The sequence below is a fragment of the Oreochromis niloticus genome, linkage group LG5, assembly GCF_001858045.2.
Source record: "Oreochromis niloticus isolate F11D_XX linkage group LG5, O_niloticus_UMD_NMBU, whole genome shotgun sequence".
Taxonomy (NCBI): domain Eukaryota; kingdom Metazoa; phylum Chordata; class Actinopteri; order Cichliformes; family Cichlidae; genus Oreochromis; species Oreochromis niloticus.
Window position 1 is genome coordinate 16,707,662 of NC_031970.2, and position 21,584 is coordinate 16,729,245.

The following is a 21,584-nucleotide window of genomic DNA, read 5'->3' on the forward strand; positions in this document are numbered from 1 at the left end:
AAGGAACTCCCTGACTCCCAGTGCTCTGGCTGGCACCTTGTCTCATTAGCAGCAACAGGAGCAACAGACTCTTCTGCTTTAACAGTGTGCCTGTGAGTCCCAGCATCCCTGTCTGTTAACTTTGCCAGCACTCACCCAGGGAAACACGTTAGACCTACATTATAATGACAGGCTCTCCTTAAACTTAAACACCTGAACAAGCACGGTCTGAAGCGTAAAGGTGAGCGGGCTCTATTTTTGGCTGAGTAAATTCAGGTCTTGCTTGCTCACTAAGATCCACTCACAGCTGACTTGCTTTCCCATCATCCCATGAGCCACATTGGAGGCCACTGGGAAACCATGCAACACTCTCCCAGCCTCGACTGCCAGCCACTGTCACCATGACAACCCCCTTGAAGCTCGACAGGAGGTGGCTACGTGGACCTGCTTGTGAAAAGCAAGTCTGACAGAGTCTCCTTCTCTGTCTCTCCCTCTCTCTTTCCCTCTGTCCCTGATTTGTACCTTTCTGAGAGCTCACCAAGCTTTAAACCATCTGCTTCTTTCTCTATTCTGTCTCCAGGTTTCTCCGGTATTTGTGTCACATCGCTTTTTGCGTTTTAGCAGAGCTTCAGCTGCAGTAGGAAATAGTTCAGCTGGTTAATATTTTTCTATGGCACCGTGGCTCAATATTTAAATAAAACTAAAAGCCCCCATCATTATTTAAAAAGGGAACAGACATGAGTGTGCCAGGCACCACCTTTACTTGCAGATGTTTGCACCACGTGCCACATACCAGGTCTTCTACCATTTGACTGGATGAACAGGAATCATAAAACCACGCCATCGTTCTTCGTTTTCTTCAGGATGTTATTATCAGTGGTCAGTAGTATGTGAGTAATAATGTGAGCGCTAAATAATGTGGAATAATTCACACTCCTGTTTCGAATAGAATGGCTCTGCCTCCTCGCTGCCTGTGAAAGAGATGGGGTTTCCATGGAGACGGGAGGAGACTGTGTCTTCCACATTTTCCCCCAGCATGATAGCTTGAAATACGCACACACAATTTGCAGTGGCTCAGCTGTAGTCTCCCCAGCAGACATCACTTCTTAACTTTGAACAGCACAGCCTCATTTATCTTAACCTCCCACATCTTGCCAAAATGAATAACTTATATCTCATGGCCCTTCGTGGGAGATGCTGCCAGTATCGTGACCTTGCTTCCGTGACATTCATTCTACTGTACTCTTAGCCTTCTTGTATGTGGCTTAGTGAGGCAAAGGTGAATAGCACATTATTAAATGTTTGGATATCACATGCGCGTGATTTATTTTTCCTCCAGACCACTTAATTTGAAAAAATGTAGTGATATCACATCTCATGCTCAAACTGTAACCTTTTTGAACTGATTCGAGATTAGATGTAGGAATGTAATTATGTGATTCTCTACATTTAATAGCAGTTGTGCGCCTTTATACTATACCACTCAAAAAACCTTTTGTTTTTGAAAGAAAATCACAGTTGTTTTTATTAGATAAGATAAGGAATGCTATAAATGAAAATTCATCATTTTCATTCATCATTTATGGTTTTTAATAAAATATTTACATAAGCAACCATAAAAGCAGCCATTTGTCCAGTGGCGCATCTTGTTACCTAATGTTGATACCTAATATGATTTAATGGGTCCGCAGCTTGCCAATGTTTGATTACAATGTCTTAATCCTCTTCAAATAAAGCACTTTCTTCAGAAATTCATCAGCATATTCTCAGACTAAGAAAGGCTCATGTGCAGTACACAAAGGGTTATCTAAGTGGGAAATACCTCAAAAAGCCATACAACAGTATGCATATAAACTATAGATGGTGAAAGATTTCATTAATCCTCATCATTGTTGAGCAACCCCAAACTTTTGAGTGGTTGTATTTGTGATGAGCTTGTATTTATTTCTCCATTTTATAATTTGGCCTTTTAAAAATATGTGCTTTGAGGGAGTAGAAAAGTCTGAAACAGGCCATTTTTGGGATATTCGGCAAACTTTTCCCCAACTCATGCAGTGCTTACATGCACAAAGTGCACCAGAACCCGATTCAGTAAACCACTGAAGTAGGTAGGAAATCTATGCTTGCCCCATCCATCTCCTGAATGAATCCCACCTCATCGCCTCTCCCTCTCAATTATTCATGCATTTCAGATGAAGAAGAGAATCCAGACTCAGCATCTATATTTAAACTCTGACTGGTCCATGGTGGTTATATAAATAGAAACAGTATACAGTCTGGTTTGATACACCAAAGAAGGCTGTTCTCATCAGAAACAACAGTGTAACTTGGACTACAAAGCATTTAAAACATTCACAAGGAATTAAAAGATTCATCAGTGGGTATCAGTGTAGACTGACGATTTTACAGGACAGTTAAGGGTAGTTAATGCGATGTGTGGTGAAGCTTCACCTGTTCCTTCTGTCTATGAAATGCATAAAAATAACACCTTAAGAACTTCTCTCATCAAAAACAAAAAAACAAAGAGGCAAGGTTATTACATCGTTCAGAGATATTTCACTGCTATATTGTCTGATACAATGCAGTTCACACAGTGTGCCATTCTACAATGATTTATTTATTACGAAATCAGAGAACATCATGAAGTACTCCGCACACATCAGCACAGAAGGAAAAGTTAAAAGCGAGTGAAACACTGATTTGAAACGCAAAGATAGATGTAGGCAGCAAAAGACCCACACATAGCTCCTTTACAGAAATGCACACAACAACAACACACACACACGTACACACATCGTCAATCAACAATGATGCTTGAATAGAAGGCAGCTGCATGTTTCACAGAAATGACAGTTACCATGGTGATAGTGACAGTGAACTTTTAAACATTTCAGTGCTGGTAGTGAAAGAGTGAAATAAAGAAGCTCAAAAACACAGACACAAAGGCAAGTTATGCATGACCTAGCCTGCAAGATGTGAATGTCATGTATTCTATTTGCAGAGCGAGAGCAATATAAAGCAAGATTGCTCTTAATCCTACACTCAAACACGCTTACTGCAGATATTCAACTTGCTAACAGCATAACGGTCCTTATTTCACAGTTTGAGAGCACCAAAATCAGCGGCCATTCAGTCTGAGTGCTGTTAATCCCATTGAGTGTTACACTCAAATTAACATGCAAATCCTTAAAGTTTTTGGTAATTGGACAGCTATGAGCACTTGATTTTGCTCTTAAAAGAATCTCTTTTGTTTTGCTCCCAACAACTCAGTGTCAGACCGTGACGAAACCACGTGTCATGTCCAGTAAAATAATGTATCATTCCACCAGGATGAGCACAATATCAAATGTTTTGGTTTAGTGACAAAAAAGTGCTGGCAAAGCACAAAGCTCTAATTTAACAGTGCATGGGTATAATCCACAGCAATAGCTTTTTTTTGCTGTACACAGTACAAGCTTTACAGGACACTACTGTTAGCTGTTGTCTAAAATGCTTTTATTTTAGTGTTCCTACTGTAAAATCTGCACGCCCTCACCCATTTATCTGGATTTCAGTTAGCTCAGTGGAGTTGAGGACAGAGTCAGACAGACTAATCTAATTTAACAGTAGCAGTAAAACAATACAGTAATGGTAAAAAATGAAATAAATAGCCTACTGTTTTGTTTTTTAACCTAATAAAACACAAGTCAGCTGTATTCATTAACCTCCACACAAGACACTTTGCAAAATGCTAATCTTTACAGTATACATGCACACTGTACCCAACCTAGGGTTTCTATTAGCATAATTCAGCTGCCAATTATTATATTGTTATTGCATTAAACAAGATGTTATATAAAAGGGACAGAGATAATAATGTCTTCCATAATTTCATATTAAATTATAATAGTTTAATAGCTTTTATGCATCCTTTTACAGTAGATCTATGATAGGACATTTAGAATAGTTTAGATTATATAATTTCCTCAGCAAATCTTAATCAAATTACTTTATTGGAACAGAGAATAAACATTAGTCTTTGGAATCAGTCAACAGGGCAAAAATAGTAAACAAAAATAGTCCTAAAATATTTTGTAGCCGTATCTAATCATTTATTACCTGCTGAATTAAAATCAAACCACTCACCCTGTTCTAACAAACTATATCAGGTGAAAAAAAAATCACACTCTTTAGTACATATTAGGATATAATAAAAAAAATAATCTGGTCCTTAGCCAGACTTGAAATTAGGTAAATACACTTCTCGGATGAAGAAGAACATGACACATTAGACTGTGCCCTTATTTATGTAATAAAAAACAAATTAAATGCAGAAGCAGTTTGTGAAAAAAACTAAGTGTACCCCATCAGCAGCTTGCAGATACACCTTCAGCAGAAGTAACTTGAAGTAATCATTCTGTATGACTTTATCAGTCTCACATAGTTTTGGAGGAATTTTGGCCCACTCTTCTTTACAAGGTTGCTTCAGTTCATTAGGCATTGCAGAGATTCATTTATCTACAGCTCTTTTAAGGTCCCACCACAGCATTTCAATTTAGTTGAGACCTGGACTTTGACTGGACCACTACAACATGACTAATTATTTTTTTATTTAGCCATTGTATTGTAGATCTACTGCTTGGAATCATTGTCCTGTTGCATGACCCAGTGTCAGAAAACCTTGGGCGGTTGGACAGATAGCCTCACATTTGCCTTTAAAATACTTTGGTACACAGAAAACTCTGTGGTTGACTCAATGGTTGCAACGTGACAGGTCCTGTGGCTACAAAACAATCCCAAAGGGTGGCTGTAATTATCTAGTGGCTATAGCTCAAGAGGCAGAGCAGGTTATCTACTAGTCATTTAGTTTTATGGTTCAATCCCTGGGTACTCCAGTCTGCATGCCAAGTATCCTAAGTTGCTCTCCGATGCATACTTTGGATTATGAATGCGTGTGAATGTTAGGTAGAAAGCACTTCAGCTTCAAATGTGTGAATCAGGCAAGCTGTATAAAGAGTGGTAAGAGTAGAAAAGCGCTATATAAGAAGCAGCAATTTACCACCCTCCACAGCTGTGCTTGATCATTGGTATGAGGTGTTTCTGTTGATATTTCTTCGTGATCCACCAAATATGTTGCTGTGCAGCTTGGCTAAACATCTCTAAACTATTTTCCTAAGCTGTGCTGCCATATTTTGTTCAGAGAGAGGAGACTTTCTTCCAACAAGCCTTTCAAATAAGCCATACTTGTCCAGTCTTGTTCTTTCAGTTGTTTCCTGTGTCTCGTTCTCCCCGGCTGTGTTCACTTCCCCAACTGTCTTTCTGTATGTTCTCCCACTGGTTCTTTGACTGTCTCTTCCTCTTGCCTTAGTGTTTTTATTTTTTAGCTCACACTGTAATTTCTGGTAGTTTATAGTTTTCAGTTTTCCCTTTTTTAACTTTATGTTTTGTCTTTTTTGGATTACCTGCCATCAGCCTAAAGAAACAGCTTGATATTCGTTGAACTCTGCTTGCCTTCGCGCTGGCATTTTGGGTCCTCACTTCTTACGCTCCTCCACATGAGGAGCCTGCTTCTCGTTAGCCGAACTAGCCCAGCCTGTTGGGAGCCCAGCTGCCCAGCACCCGAGTCTGCTCCACGCCAGCTTCTTTGTTGGTGGAACAGCGGCCTGAGGATGAGAGGCCTGCCAGCGGTGCACTCCCTGCTCCTTCCTCCAGGAGGAAGCAGGCATTCCTCGCCACAGTCCACAATGGCCCTCAGCCTGAGCCTGCATCCCTGGCCGCATCAGCTTCACTGCTGGCTTCAGCCCCTATATCTAGCTCTGTGGCTTGGCCTGTCCTCAAAACTGCTACATCTCCTCTGTTTAGCCTCATGGCCAGCCAATTCCCAGAACTGCTTTTTTTGGACTCTCCTTCTCCCTGTTGCTATTTCTTATGCCCCAATCAAAATTTCATGGAGCCTTGCCTGCCTTTTGTGCCCTGCATTTTGGGTCCTCACTCGTCACATTTCTCCACATGACACTGAATGCTTCAGACCTGAAAACTGCCAAAACGTCTGTTTTTATAGATGTGCTCACACTTGTGGATGAACAATTAATGACTAACATATACTCTAGTAATTCATAAGTGTGCAGGGCTTCTGCATTTTGGTTTAAGTCTTTATTAGATAATTAATGACACAGGTTTTATTTACCATATTTTAAGAAGTGCTAAGTACCATATCCTGATATGTTAAGCCTTAGCATTGGAAGTAAGTATGCTTTCATTTTAAAACATGATAAGTTCTTTTGGACACACTAACGTTTACATTTTAGGCATTTTCATAGCACTTTTTAAAATTGTACTTTTGATTTTGAACAAAGGCAACAGCTCTGCCTGTTTACATTAACTGTGACTGGTTAATCCCTGTTTGGGGTAAGCAAACAGTCTAAAAGACATAGCCTGCGAAGAAGAAAAACTAACTACTTGTGTGTTTTCTGCACAAAACTGTGTGTCTCTTCATTTGGGTTTACATGTTGTAACCTGGAACCAGAACAAAGTTTAAGTGAAAGTGTTATTTTCGGTGAAAAGCCTCTTGCACTAGTATTCAAGTCTCCTCTCCATATTCCCTTGATAAATATGTCTCCTTTACCTCAGTAGAGTGGCCTTCACTCTTTCTTTAAATGTATTCAGTTGCCTTTCAAAATAACCTGCACAGTGAAGTGAAATCCACCAATGAAGAAAACAGCAAAAGCCACCAGAATCAGATCAGCTTGTTCCTGTGAAACCTTTATAGAGATTCTGTTGATCTGAGCACATATATGTTATGTTGAGAATTGGATATGAAGTGCAGGGAGGTTGCATTCAGAGGTAATAGAGAAATAGCCTCACTGAAGGACCGTGAGCAGAATATAACGCCATGCTACTTTTTTCTGTATGGTGTGTAAGAAATGAAGAAGACAGGAAATGAAAAAACAGTTAGTTATTATCTGTAATAATAAATGTTTGTATAAATTACTAAATGCTTTTAGGCAAACACATAATACTGTTTACTGCATATTTTATTTAATGGATCAAAGCCTGTGAGTTAGTTCAGGAAAAACATGCCAAGTTGTTCTGATGCATAAGGCACATGACAAACTGTACCTGATGCAAGATGCTGTTTATCTAATGCCCCCTTGCAATAACTAAATCTCACTGCCAATGCCCCACAACATCCACTTTGCTGCTCTGCTGTGCTCCTGTAACAGTGATGCAAACACTTGCTACTCTTGCTGCTGCTCAATCTGTCTCCATCTGTAGGGTAAATCTAAATGACTCTAGAGAAGTTTATTACTGACACCTCTCAACCATCCCAACCCATGCAAATGTTTTTGTAGGCTTGTGAGGACTGCTTAGGGTACATATTATCTGTATTAATGTGAAATAAATCTAATCCATTAGGGCTAGCTGACCAATTAATTAGCTCCTCATTCACTGGACAGTGAGCAGTGTAGAAAGATGACACTGACAGTTTCCACATTAAATACGTATGAGCATATGATATGCAGGTATGAATTTATTATTCACTGGTGATTTTCTCACGAGTTATTTCAGACTCTCAGACATTGCTCAGAGATTAGTAAATGGTAAGAGTAAAAGCAACTAAATGTATTTTATTGGAATTTTAGGCATAAATCTCAGTGATGGCCTGCCTACGACCCCATGTTGGATGGTAAAAAATTGTACAGATGAGTGACTGGTGTGTTCAGGATTTGTTAAGCTCAATTTTTTTTTACTCCTCCAGCTTCGTTTTGACGCTTTTTATTCTTCAAACCTCCAGGAAAAGGAGCCCTAGCAAAAATTTCCCAGCACAACTTCAAGTGTAACCTGGAAGTTACACACACGGTAACTTACACAACAGAGACAACTATTACTGCCACACTAACTCTCCAGAGTTGCAAAATCTTTACATCTTGCATGGTCTTCTTAAATTTCTCACTGCTTTTCCGAAAAGGGAACATTGTTGCTCAGAGGCTTCAAATTTTCAATGTTGCCTAAGCAGCATCACGGTGCAGCGTGTCGTACACACTAATATCATGATTCAGCAGTTGTGCCGGTCCTTGATGGCCTCTCTCCTTCAGGGCTAGTACTGACTCGGAATAACTTACACAGGAGTTTCAATATTAATCACTGAACATACTGTTACATTTACATGTGAGACAAAACTTCAGTGCACAGTAAACTCTCTGTTTGACACCAACTGCAATAATGAAAGTACCGAATGAAAAATGTCTTTAAATTTACCATAAACCACACTGGGTTTTGTTTGCTTTTATAGATTAAAGAGTAGGGAACACATATTATAGTGTATATGTCTTCATGTTAAAGAGTGAAGCCAATCGTTGATGCTTTTCCTTCCTAGCTGTGCTAAATATTTTATGATTATTTCAACCATACACGTGTTTTCCCCAGAGCCACTGTGTCCCAAAATGACTTGTTCTGGAAACTACATCTACGGAGGTACTGTTAGACGAGAGTTAATTGTTGAGCGATTTTCCTGAGATTTTTTGTTTTGTTTTAAAGGATAAGCCACATCCTTTAGAACCTAATCTAGTGTAAAGGAAAAAATAAAAAACTAATAAAATAAAATACTCTCCATTAAAGTGATTATCAGAAGCTTTTCAAATAATGTTATCCAGGTTTACCTTAATAGTTACAGAAATGAGTCTCTAGTGTCTATGTAAATACATATGTCTTTGTAGACATGCCCCATTTTCAAACAGGACAAATGAATAGTGGAATATGTACGATTCACGCCAATATTATGCAGAATTATTTAAAAAGGCAAGGTTAAACCACCACATAATGCATCCATCACTCACTTAAAAGTACATCATATTTACAGTTTAACATGAAAATTGCCAGAAATTATGCACTACTTAAAATTACTTGGAGTATATCCCTGAAGGTTACTACATCCAGATACAAGATCAACTTTCTGAGATCTCCTTACCTTGATGTTTGAGCATGAGCACTGTAGCTGAAATTTTTGTATTCAAACTTGCCACTGTTTTTTTCTTCCCACTGTTGCCAAAGTGCTTGCTCAAGTGGGGTTATATAATTGTTGGGGCTGTCTTCTTTGTATTATTGTAGGGTCTTTACCTTACAATATAAAGCATCACTGTAAGAGGCAACTGTCGTTGTGAACTGGAGTTATATAAATAAAATAAAATTGACCTGAATAGAAAAAAGGCAGACACAGAGCACAGACATACACAGGTGGGCTAAAGAATAAACCAGAGTTAATTCTGAGTTTCACACAGCATTTCAGCATTTAATAGGTGAACGTTGTTTGCTTAACCCACTGAACACCAACCACATCAGGAGAGACAGGTGGTGTCTTTTCATAAATAGAGCAATTTTCTGTATGTGGTGGGAAGGTTGTGAAGGTCTAACCCTAATTAGACGCATTCAGTTAAGAGAAGTTTTGTTTATATTGTGAAGTGAAAGATTGCTGTCATCTGAGGCCCTACAGACACAATGCTATGACGCACATGATTCCCATATCTGTAAGAGGCAGATATTAAACGAATACATCGCCATATAGAGACAACCCAGAATTTGAAGTGTTCTTTCCCCAGGCTAAGAGAAACACTTGATTTCTTTTTACCCTAAGTGAGAAATCTGCTTCTTTATTCTTTATTATTCTGTTTTCCTGACTCCGATTTCTACATGTCACACAAATAATTTTCATAGTTTCAGTCTTCAGTTTTCCAGATCTCCTGATCTCTAATTTTCCCCCTTACAGCCATTGCCCCTGAGGCTTCATTCCTCTTTGGAAATGTGATGTCTTAATGTCTTTCCCTAGCTCATGTAACAGCTTAACTCAAAATTGAATGAAAGGCGCTCGCAGCTCTGTAGGATTCCTGACCACCTCCTCACACTCTACTATTCTATGAAAGTCATGATTTTTCTTCATCAGTAAAAATACACTTCTGACAAAACAAAAAAAATAGACTTTTTCTAAGCATATCCTTGCACAACAACTAAAAATTTAGAATAAGGTCCACAACTGTTACTCTGATGACCATAGTTACATAATTTATATCACAGAAACAGACAGAACATGTCCACTGAAATTAGTAAACTGAGCAAACCAACAAACCACCTTCACTAAAACTTCTTATGCCCCGGTGTAAACCTGAGGAGCTGAAATGACACCACCAATTCAGATCTATCCACTACAAAATGCATGACATGACTTATAAAATACTCACAAACACAACTCTGCCAGACCCTCTGCACATTAACAGTGAATGAACATGAAATATGCAGCACATTGTTGAAACAGCTACTGCATAAGGCCAAACTCTTTCCGAAACCGCTCTTCCATTGTTAACTAATAATACTGATCAATATGGTACAATTTCAAAAATCTTTAGCATGGCTTTATCTTTCTTTTGTTTGTTGTGCGGTCAGCAATTAGATAACCTAATGTATCCGTAACGCACAAAATTAAAACAACCAATGCCATGATAATTATATAATGATTTCTACTGCACTTACCACTGACTATGTAAGGAAATTTGCAAAGAACATTCAGTCTCCAAATAAGACTGACCTTTCCTTCTATTCTTTTCATCAGCCCAAATAAGATGCAAAAAGATAGAATCCCATCTTTTATATATATATATATATATATATATATATATATATGTACGCCCACAGGCCACTTTTACATGTAGTTAGTTCTGAGCTGGAACTCTTTTTGCCTTCAGAACAGTCTTCATTCTTCGTGGCACAGATTCAACGAGATGCTGAAAACATTTCTTAGATATTTTGGACTATATTGACATGATAGCGTCGCACAGTTGCTGCAGATCACCGCACATCAATGGTGTCAATTTGCACAATCTCCCACAGGCCTACTACTGGATTGAGATCTGGTGATTGTGGTGGCCATTTGAGAATCATGAACCGACTGCCACATTCATGATCATTAACAATATTCAAGTAGGCTGGGGCATTTAAATAATGCTTAATCGGTACTAAGGTGTGCCAAAAAAACATTGCATACTACATTACACTATCAGCAGTCTGAACCACTGATACATGGCAGCTTTGGTCCCTGCTTTTCTTTGATTTAAACCAAATTCTACCCAGGGCTGTCAAACTCATTTTACATCGCGGGTCGAATACAGCCCCGGACCGGTGAAACCGTCTGTGTAAAGAAGTGACATATTTAACTGTTTTTATACCTGACAAAGAAAAAGCTGCTGTGACAAAGAAAGAAATGTGGCAACACAACTCTTTGGAATAAGTGTAAAATTACAGAAAATGTTCTGGTAGCTCATTGGCCAGGCTGTCCACTTTTTTGTTGTTGTTGTTGTGTGTTGTGTTGTGTTTACATCATTTTGTGGAATCTGTTTACCTGCTCTAGCTGTTTGGTGACTGTTGAAAGGGTTTTGTGAACACTTAGCTGAGATTCTGGCGTGTCTGTGGATATGATGCATGTCTACATTTAAATAACAGATCTGGGAGTACATCCTGTTAAACCAGATGTTCTCCCTCTCTTGCGTCCGGTACCGCGGGCATTGGGGTTCAAGAGGTTAATTGTTTATGGCTTAATTACTTTGTGTAGTATGAATGGTCATAAGGGAGGTTTTTATAAGTAGGAAAAGCTGTAAAACTTATGAAAATACAGTTAAAAGTCCAAAATGTATGGTTGTGCTTGTTTGTGGTGAGCAGCAGATCAAACAAGTTAAGAATTATAAATGGCTTCAAGCGCACATTCAGGCCTGTGAGACTCATTTAGACACTCAGTCATTGAGCCAAGGCTCTGTGGTACATGCAGACATTTCTGCATCTCTACCATTCAAAGACACTTTGCATATAGTTTATTTTACATAATATTCAACACTGAACTGTAAATTTAGCCTTCTTCAATAAAGCAATTTTTATTCAGCGTTTTCATAAAAGCTGTATTTTTATGCATTAGCCACTACTAAGGAGAACACACATGAGGTTTAGGGCCTGGACAAGTTTGAAACCTTTTGTCCTCCATAATGGAAAATGGCTGAAAATATCCACCTTCTAATTTTATAAATTCTGCATTCAGCTTTTCAGTCTCCAATATCACTAAAGTGCAGCCAGATGCTGCTCGTTTTACATATTCGCTTGCCTGCATGGATTCTCAGCAAGAAGGCTGAAGATTGGGCTCCAACATATCGACAAGTCATTATTGATTGACATATGAAATTATCTCGTGGGCCGGATAATTTTGTATCGCGGGCCGGATGTGGCCTGCGGGCCAAATGTTTGAAACCCCTATTGTAACCCTGCAGGAGAAATTGAGGCTTCTCAGACCAGGCAATGTTTTTCCAATCTATTTTGTAACATCAGTGTTCTGTTCTTAGTTTACTTAAGTGGGACCAGGTTTGGTCTTCAGCTGCTGTAACATACTGCACATTCAGAGATTTTTTCTGCATACTGTGGATCTATAGGTGATACTTGAGTTACTGTTGCCTTCCTATCAGTTCAAAGCAGCTTTGCCATTGTCCTCTGACATCTGAAATGAACAACCTTCTTCCCCATCCTGATGCTTGGTTTGAATTCAGCATGCTGTCTTCACCATGGATATTTGCATTAATAAGCAGCTAAACAGGTATAGCTAAAAAAGTAGCCAATGAGTGTAAGTTTCCTTAAAACCAATAAAATTATACCAGGATTCATATAAACTGGTTGTGTAGTCATTTCAAAACCAAAGTCATGATACAAGCATCTGCAGTGTTGTACCTTAGTCTGAGATTACTTAGTTATGGCATGATGGTTATGGCATGCAGCTGTAATCATTAAAGATCATTCATTTACTGGATGAAAAAAAAGCCCAAAACAAAAATAACGCCAAAAATATGGTTTGGTAAATTTTGTCTAAACAATTCACTGATGATTTAATTGGCCACTTCAATTCCTGCCCTTCAAGGCTTTCCGTGTACTTTTACATGATCTGTTAGTTATTTTTACTGTCTCTGTTCTTCATTTCTACATATTTGACACATTCAATAATGAGATAGAGCAACACCATTAATTATAATAGTCTAAGGAACATTTTTCTCTAAATGTCAGCATTAACCTCCTGAAGCTTTCTGTCTGTCTCAATATAAATATATATATGTGTGAGTGTGTGGTGTGTGTGTAGGTGTAGGTGTGTAAAAATGGGGGAGGGTGGAGCTTGAGTAAAAGGAAGTAGAATGTCAGTAAGTTTTTTCTTACATTCAAATAAATTTATTCTAAAATTCATAATGAACACCGGAGATACGGTTTTACTGCATTCTAAACAGGAAACCATGCAAATACAGGCATATGCGAGCATGAGTGTGTATTTGCTTGTGTCGGAAATAGTGATGACAAAATCGATGATAGGTGAGAGTGGTTAATCAGTTCCTGCAGTTAGTAAGTCCATATTTTAAGCACTGTGGTTGAGGTTTTGAGTTTATTTCAACTTTAACCTTTAGAGGCTGCAGTAGACTTTGAGTCGCTGCCTTTGACTTTGACTTGAGGGCAAGTTAGAAGGGACACTCAGAAGATGTTGACGAGGAGACAGTGTGACAGGCAGAGAGTGACTGCCGTGAAAGCAATCTCTGGGGCGCTCAAGCTCCTAGCACACATGATCCCAGCCTAAATCTCTGCACCAAACAGACCAAGATAAGATGGACAAATAACCCAAGAAAAGGATGTTACTCCTCAAGTACAGTTAGTAACTTTAGTACTGCATGGTTACTCAACAGCTTTCTGTCAGAGAAGCATGTGATACTCATTTACTTCTCTCTTTCTACAGCTGCTTCATCAACACATACAGTGCCAGTCAAAGGTTTGGAGGTACTCGCCCATTACTTCTCACTAGGACTGTACCATGCGTGCTCTGACGTTCACAGCAGCAACTTCACCGTAGACACCAAAGCACTCTCTCCACAAAGTTGGATAAAAACAAATTTGACAAAGGGTTTTAAAATATTCATCAGTGCCCTGTGCAACTGTTATGAGGCATTTAGAGATTAGGAATATGCCTCACAGTCTGTGTAGGAATGTGTTTTGTTTTTGTCTTTGTCTTTTGCAAAGTAACGACACAGTTTAAAGGATAAATGTATAATTGCTGTTGAGATGGCGATCTTTCTAAGATATTAATGAACATCATAGAACGAAATATTCACAAAGGTACACCTCCTTTACTCGAGTGCCTTTAATCAAAATGTCCATTTATATGTGTAACATTAACATTGCATTAGCAGTCGATTACATAAATATACTGTGTGAGCAACTACAGCCGAATTTCTACACAAACTCACTGGAGATTAATAAGCAGACCGTCAGGAAACTGAAAAGAAGATCCTGACACTCATATTTATTCCGTACATTCTGATTTAAAACTGTCCTCAGTAATTTTAGTTTACCCTTTTTTATATTTCAGCTTTTCTTCAGAACATTTAATTTTCCTTTTGTTCATTTTCATGCATTATTATCACAACTTAGGTTGCCTTGTATCAAATGACTTATTTGATACGAGTTATTTATGACATAATTATTACAAATAAACTTGCGTTGCTTCATCTTGCCAAATGTAAAATGAATAGACAGAGAGCCCAGCTTTCAGTTTCAATAATTTAACTTCATCAAGTTTTAAAAGGTTTAGGGATAGACAGAGTTTAATTAGAGACAAGTAGAATAATTTATATTAGTAGGCATGCTGGAACATATAACCATGAGTCATTTCATTAGCTAGGGGATGAGGATATAGTTGTTATCTAATGACTAAGGAAAATTATATAAGGGAAATTATCTGCTGAATGGGGAACATTATATAAACTGAAAACAACAGCAAACTCACAATGGACATATAGTGGAAACCACAAAAAACTTGACAGGTTTAAAGCATCTACTGTATATTTACGCAAGTTTCTAGATGACATGAGCAGTCACACTGATCAATCCTGTCAAAAGCAGGATTAAATCTTAAAGGTTGATTCAGTCCCAGATGTCAAAAGGACATTGGCAATCTTGGCCTGGACTGTTATAGTCCCATAGAAAGCTCATAAATCTTATCTAATAACTGTTAAAAACTAGAAAGCTACATCTTAAAATGGAGAAAAAGGCCAGTCTAAACTTGTTCACCCTCTTCAGATATCCTTGTCTGTCCAGTCAACAGCTATAAATAGAGAAGGATGGACAATGCACCAAGTTTGTGAGATTTCTACATATGTATACAATCATAGGCAAGTACAGAAATTGTACAGCCTTCATCGGTCTTCTATGAAATATTTAGTGCAGGCTCTGGATGATCCAGCCCATGATTGATGACAGGAATTCTAGTCTTGTTTTTTTATGGCTTCTTATACATCATCTAACCAGCTGTGACTGTCCAGATGTCAGAAACAGTGACCGATTCTAGTCTGGGTGCTTGTATTGGATTCTGCTGCAGACTGATTTATGAGTAGGAATATCGCCAAGCCACATTTATTTGTCATGTTAACTGTGACATGAGAGTAGCGTAATTGGAATTTGTTGCCTGCCATCTGATGCACAATACCCACTGACGGAGCAGGAACTGGTAATTCCACATTTATGAATGCATGGAGGACAAAGATGACAGCAATATTCACGTTTGGCTTTGGTTCCTTCTGTAAATTGTCTGAAGGCGAACCCATATTAATAGCAGATTTCAAATAAAATCTTCAAAATAAAATCTATTTAAAATTTTATTATTCAGTAATGGTTTCAGAGGAAGTTGGACACAATTGATTTTGAGCAATGTTTTTTTAGTATCACAAAAAAAGTTGCTTACAAATTTTACTCTGAATATAAACTTATATACTATGGGATTCAAACTATAACTTGAAACATTTATATAAGTATCGTAATTTTTAAGCATATTGTCAGTCTCCTAATCTGTAAACAGATATTTGTGATATTATGAAAAGCAGAAACCACCCGGATCTAACATGACGTTACATAAATGCTACTGCAGGTGAAAAAGGCTTTTCTTTGGTGTCAATCTGATTGTTAGGCACTGCTTTGCCAGCGGTCAGACGCAATCTTATTTTATGGTGACTGGAATCTGATCTGAGATCTGAGTGCGAGACAGACAATGCTGTGGCTTACAAAGAATGTAAACAGAGAGAGGGAAGCTTCAAATTGGGCCTAGAGTCTCCTGGAGAATAATTAATGTGACATTTCCCTGACATTTAGTCAGACGTATATACCAGAGGAGCCTGAAGAAGGAAGGAAGGGAGGAGAGATGTGAGCCAATGCAGAGAAAAGAAAGCCAGGAAGGATGGCAGGGCAGAGAAAACACAGGCAGCAACACTGAGATTTTTTTTTAAATTTTCTTCCCCTGAACATCTAAAAATTGTAGCTTTTTATTTTGTTTTGAACAAACATTAAAACAGGAACTAAACAGAAGTGCAATTACACTCACACAGAAACACAAATAGGCCTACTCTAATGTTCAATACCCACTCCTTCGGTGATGATAAAATCGTACTTTTGTTGCCTGGTAACCATTTGTTTTGTGCTAATCGCTACCATTCACCATCTGTTTATGGGCTGCTGCACATACAGTCCCATTTCTGGTCCAGGATAGGAGAGCACATCTGATCAGCTAACACCGGGATAGTCTGTGGTTCAAGTTGGATTGCTCAAGAAGCCCACAGTTAAATAAATAAATAAAAGAACTAAGACAATACATGAACCCCTTGAATGGTTTTGGTAGCTTGGTCTGTGGTTTAATGTGGTCCTTTTTTTTAACTAATTAGGAATTAATAAACTCTGCTGCTTGCTATGTCAAGTTTGCCTCTTTTTTTTGTCACGCTATCCTCCACTATCAAGATATAATGATGCAAAGCCAGGAGGTGATGTGAATTAGCAGCAGTTAAATTCTTTTAACATGAATAATAGATATATATAGACATTGAGAGCTAGAGATTCGCTGAAACCACTTTGCATAAGCAATTTTCTGTATTATTATTCAAAGTGAATCGCTGTACCCATCTTCGTCAAGCACTTCACAACAGTTTGCCGCTGATATTTTGATAAATTGCAGGTATCAGGGCGTGATAACGGAGACAAGAACTCATGGTCGACTCCGAGTGGTCATCTCCTTTTTGTAGGCTACAGCACTTTCTTAGCGCTAACCCAATAGGCATCGATTTTACATCTCTTTGATTCCTGTGAAGAAGACATTTCACTGACAGACTCACAGCACTCATCTCACTCTGTTGGTGGATTAGAGCTGACAGTTCTAACAAATCCTCGCTGCAAAGCATCAGCCGGCACAAATTGCTAATAGTTTCATTTCCATTTCCCATGCAATAATAGCTGCAAGACAAACAAGGCACGCTGCTCCCCTTAAAACTGAGCTGGAAAGAAACAGCCCCCCTCTTTGATCCTTCCAATCCAACCGAGAAGAGTGTGATCAAAGGTTGCTCATGTTTAACACTGCTGTGGTCTCCCAGGTTGCAGTTGCAGGTGTGGCTCTGTGAAAGGCCTGCTGATGGCATAACATGCATTGACTAACGGTGCGGGTTAGGGTTATGGCTGAAAGAATTCCATGTCATTTCCAGCTTCTTGTTCATGTGCACAGAGCGAAAATTCAATATCTCAAACATCTAAATCTCAAAATGATTTTGGGGGGGTCGCAAACAAACAAGTGCTTTAGTTATTTTAATGTAGTTGCACTTTATATTACAACTTGGTAACAGTGGAAAAAAATTAAGTAACATTGTGGAAATAACAAGTTATTACCAACTGGTCCATCTGGTCCACTGGTCTGTGTGTTTGAAGGTCTGTTTTTGGTTTTGATGATAATAATGATGGCAATTATACAGCAATGGTCCTTTGTAACTGCAGCATTACAGGACACAAGGCTAATGAGCTCAATGTCACGTTTTAAAGATGTTTTATAGCGATAAATAAAGGCAGCCATTTATGTTGTTACCGAATTCGTCTTCCTGTTTTGTTCCCAGGTTTCAAATCACAATAACTGCAGAAAACAGCACACAAATCCCATGCGAACAAATGGCATTGACAGGTTTTTTCTATGATTTCCAGCATTTACTCCATGTTCCAACTTTTGAACAATCAAAATGTAATGACTGATACATTTTGTGTAATCATAAAGTGTAAACTGTTTCCTCTCAGTGCAATGGCAGTAATCTAAGGTCACCTGGCTGTGCTGATATTTGGTACAGGAGCACTTCCTATTATTTGATTTTTCTTGAATAAACTGAAATTTGAAGCACAACACTGCAGGTATTTCTGTGACAGGGGTCAAAGTGAACATAATCATGATCAACCCACACCCAAAATCCCATGGCTTTACCTTTGCTGCAACAGATGAGCTGGGCTTTTCCAGGAGGTCCCAAAGTTTCTTTCTTTTTTCGGCACAGCAGGTGTTGTCAAATTCTTCTCCCTCTCTGTCTTTTAAGTTGTCTGCCTCCCTTTTGAGTTCTTCATTCATTTGCTCCTTTTTCTGGTGATATCTTGCTTGGCAACACGACTCCAGGTAGATCTCATCGATGCCCCAGTAGTCTAGTTCTTGACTAAATGAAAGGGCGCACATTTCCTCCATCATGTGCAGCTTACCCGTGCGGTAAAAGTTCAGAATAGATGTAAACGCCCCTGGATGCCGGTCGAAAAAGTACTCATTCTCCTCAAGATTGTAATCATCGCACACTTCCATCAGTGAGTCATGCGAGTTGCAATCTCTTAACTTTCCCAAACGCGTTCGTGGTAGCCTGTCTAACGTTCGCCACAAGACCTCATGTGGGAGCCCTCCAACGTTTAGCCTGACTCTGCGGAAACATGACTTGCTGCGAACGATGTCCACTGGTTCAGGTGGCAGCGATGATGTTGACCGAGAGCCGGCTTTATTTAACTCGGTCAAGGATTTCTCCATGATAACTTTAGGTAGAGAGAGCATGAGGACCGCCGAGGCTATGGACTACACTTGATTGTCTCTTCATTCATTATCGTATCTAAAGGAATCACAAAACAAAAACAAACCATTAGTGTTACAGAGCTTAATACAAATGTCAGAGGCCCATTGATTTCAGTTGTAACAGTCGTAACATCTTGCTGCTCTGGCAGTTGTTCACAACTTGGGATACATTACCCCAGAAAGGCAAATCTGGCTATTGTTAAAATGATGATAAAAGTAAAACAAAATGATTTCACTCACATTAATCCTTCCGTCTTTCTTGTGAAAATGTCATTCAACAATCATAAAATGCTTTCTTAACTGTTCACTGGTTGAACTACTCGTGCAAAAATACTGGAAATCAATAAAATTAAGTTATTTCTAATGATATTTCCCAATCAGTTACTGCTGTTCTTGTTGTCTTCAGCATTATTCTATTTTTTTGTTTAATTTCTTCCTAAATCCACAAGAATCTCTTGGTGAACAGATGGGGGTTATTAAGATGACTCATTCACATATAAACAAGGCAAAAAACAGAATTCTAGCTTATTATTGTACTGCAATCATCTAAAACTGATACTGCAAAAAGCCTCAATAAATGTTCCCCCGTCACTTACAAAATACTTTTGACACTTCCAAAAACAAGAACAGAAGAAAAACTGCCTCCAGATGCTATAGATCAGATACATTTAGAATAAACAAATGAAATCATCCTAATCTCCCTAATCAGATGTTGTGACTTAAATGAATAAAACAGTCCAATCTTCTTTTTTTTTATTGTTTCCTCATCCAATAGTAGAAAAAAAAAATGCTCAGAAAGACAAAAGGCCAAAGCCAGCACACACTGTCATGCATTTCTTTTGGGGGGTTAAAAAATATTTTGGGAAACAATATCAAAATTCATCCATGCTGTTCTATCATCAATTAAAGCAAGTGTGGGGAAAAATGCTGATGATAACAAGTTCCCAAAACTTTACACAACCTATTTGTGTTGACCAAGTCTGAAGAGAGCTCTCTTCTGTGGTAACAGATAAAATATTTATCTTTATGACAACAACTATTTCTGCTGTGATGGCTTAGATGGCTGCACAAGGTGGAAAAAGAGGTCATCGTGCCCTTTTTTTTCTTACTATTATTATTATTTTGCCTCCACAGAAGTCGATCTGTGCCCGTATGACGCCCATGCAGTGCTGTGGGTGGGTGAGACGCAGAACACCACACAGTGATGAATGTGGTACAAAGTGAGCGCTGTCCAGTCCAATGGTGCTGAAACACCAGGAAGCAAATGTTCACTCCCTGAATCACGGCGAGCTCCCTTGGGAGGGCAGGCTATCTGACAAGAAAATATAGCCTACGTTACATCCTCTTGTGACGAAGAGGCCAATATTTTTATGGACCATTTATGACCGTACACGTGGCACAAGCTGCACATTGAAACGTATATACTGAGCTTGTGTGTTGTGCGATGAGGGCATGGAAAAGTCCACAACACATCGGGCCTGCAGATGTGATCACTGTCTCACAAAGTTTGTAATCTTTCACAAGCACAAATAGGCCTGAGGACTAGTTTCAAAATGCGCATCCAAATTTTTTTTAAAAAGAAAGAACGAAAAAACTGAGCATAAAAGTGTTGCTGAATTAAAGATGTAGATATTGTTATATCTGTGTTGTGGATGTTGCTGGAATAAATAAAACAATAACAATAATAATAATAAATATTCATTTGAAGCAGCCTCCACCCTCCTCCTGCTTTATCCAAGTCAAAGCTTCGACAAAACAGATTAAACAAACCACAAAACAAACATCAGCCCCACCTTTGTACACACTGGCAATCTGCGTAGCTACATTGGGAATGGTACTAGCCATCTAAAAGTGCAATGTAGTGAATGCAAATCTTCCATCTTTTCCCGTGTTTTTCAAAGGCTCCCTGCTCCATAATGGTGCAAGCTTAAACGCACAGTGTTCCCCCCATGCAAGTGGAAAGCAATTACAATTGATAGGTTGCACATTACACAAAGTCCAGAAATGGAAAATGAGCCCAAAAATACCTTCGTGAGTTGTCATCCTACACTGAATCAAACCAGCACGTACCGCCTTGTGAACAATCAATCCGCTGCCACAAACAAAAACGAAGCAGTAGCATTTAAAAAAAAAATTTAAAAAAAAAATTGAGGCGTCGTTATTGGTTTACTATTGCCAGGGTCTAAACCAATCCATTTCCCCCTCCTCTGCCTCCGACATGGCAGAGATATCTTCTGCACGATCTACTGTCTACCCGCCGGTTTCCTGCTCCGCATCTCGCTTCCCTGATTCACCCTGAAGATCAACAAGTACGCCGACAAGCCCGTTCGGACAGACTACCTGTGTTCCCAGTCAGCTGTGTGAGGAGGCGCCGCATCTCTGTGAAGGTGGATCCATGGCAGCTCGGCGCTCTCTTTCACATCTGTTTAACTCTTTCACCACCGCGTCCTGCAACTCTATCATCAAAAACACACAGCTACGTGTACGTCAGACTATGATGTCTCCAGAAAAAGACGCGTAAATGTGCATGTGCACAAAAGCCTAGAATCCGAAAACACACCCGCAGCTCCCACCTGACTGGAGAGACACACTGTAGCTCTATTTATTACGTTATTAGGCTATAGTGATGCATCGTTGTATGGTGTGTGACTGATGCGATCACTTCTAGATTGATCAGTGT

The 21,584-nt window shown here is 38.9% G+C and overlaps 1 protein-coding gene across 4 annotated transcripts in view; it reads right to left on the reverse strand.

Moving 5' to 3' along the window:
• kcnb1 (potassium voltage-gated channel, Shab-related subfamily, member 1) overlaps nucleotides 1–21,529 on the reverse strand; it is a 36,841-nt gene extending 15,312 nt beyond the window's left edge. The window contains exons 1-3 of one of the 4 annotated variants that reach the window (XM_025907215.1): nucleotides 20,932–21,238; nucleotides 20,014–20,216; nucleotides 18,287–18,941 (exon numbers count right to left, since the gene is read on the reverse strand). In XM_025907215.1, coding sequence (XP_025763000.1) covers nucleotides 18,287–18,886 — 600 coding nt within the window. In that variant the 5' untranslated portion in view covers nucleotides 18,887–18,941; nucleotides 20,014–20,216; nucleotides 20,932–21,238. Of the gene's footprint in view, nucleotides 1–18,286; nucleotides 18,942–20,013; nucleotides 20,217–20,931 lie in introns of all 4 variants that reach the window. The other 3 variants (XM_019359220.2, XM_003448402.5, XM_025907216.1) reach the window with 3 other exon arrangements.
• Between the last annotated feature and the right edge of the window lie 55 nt (nucleotides 21,530–21,584).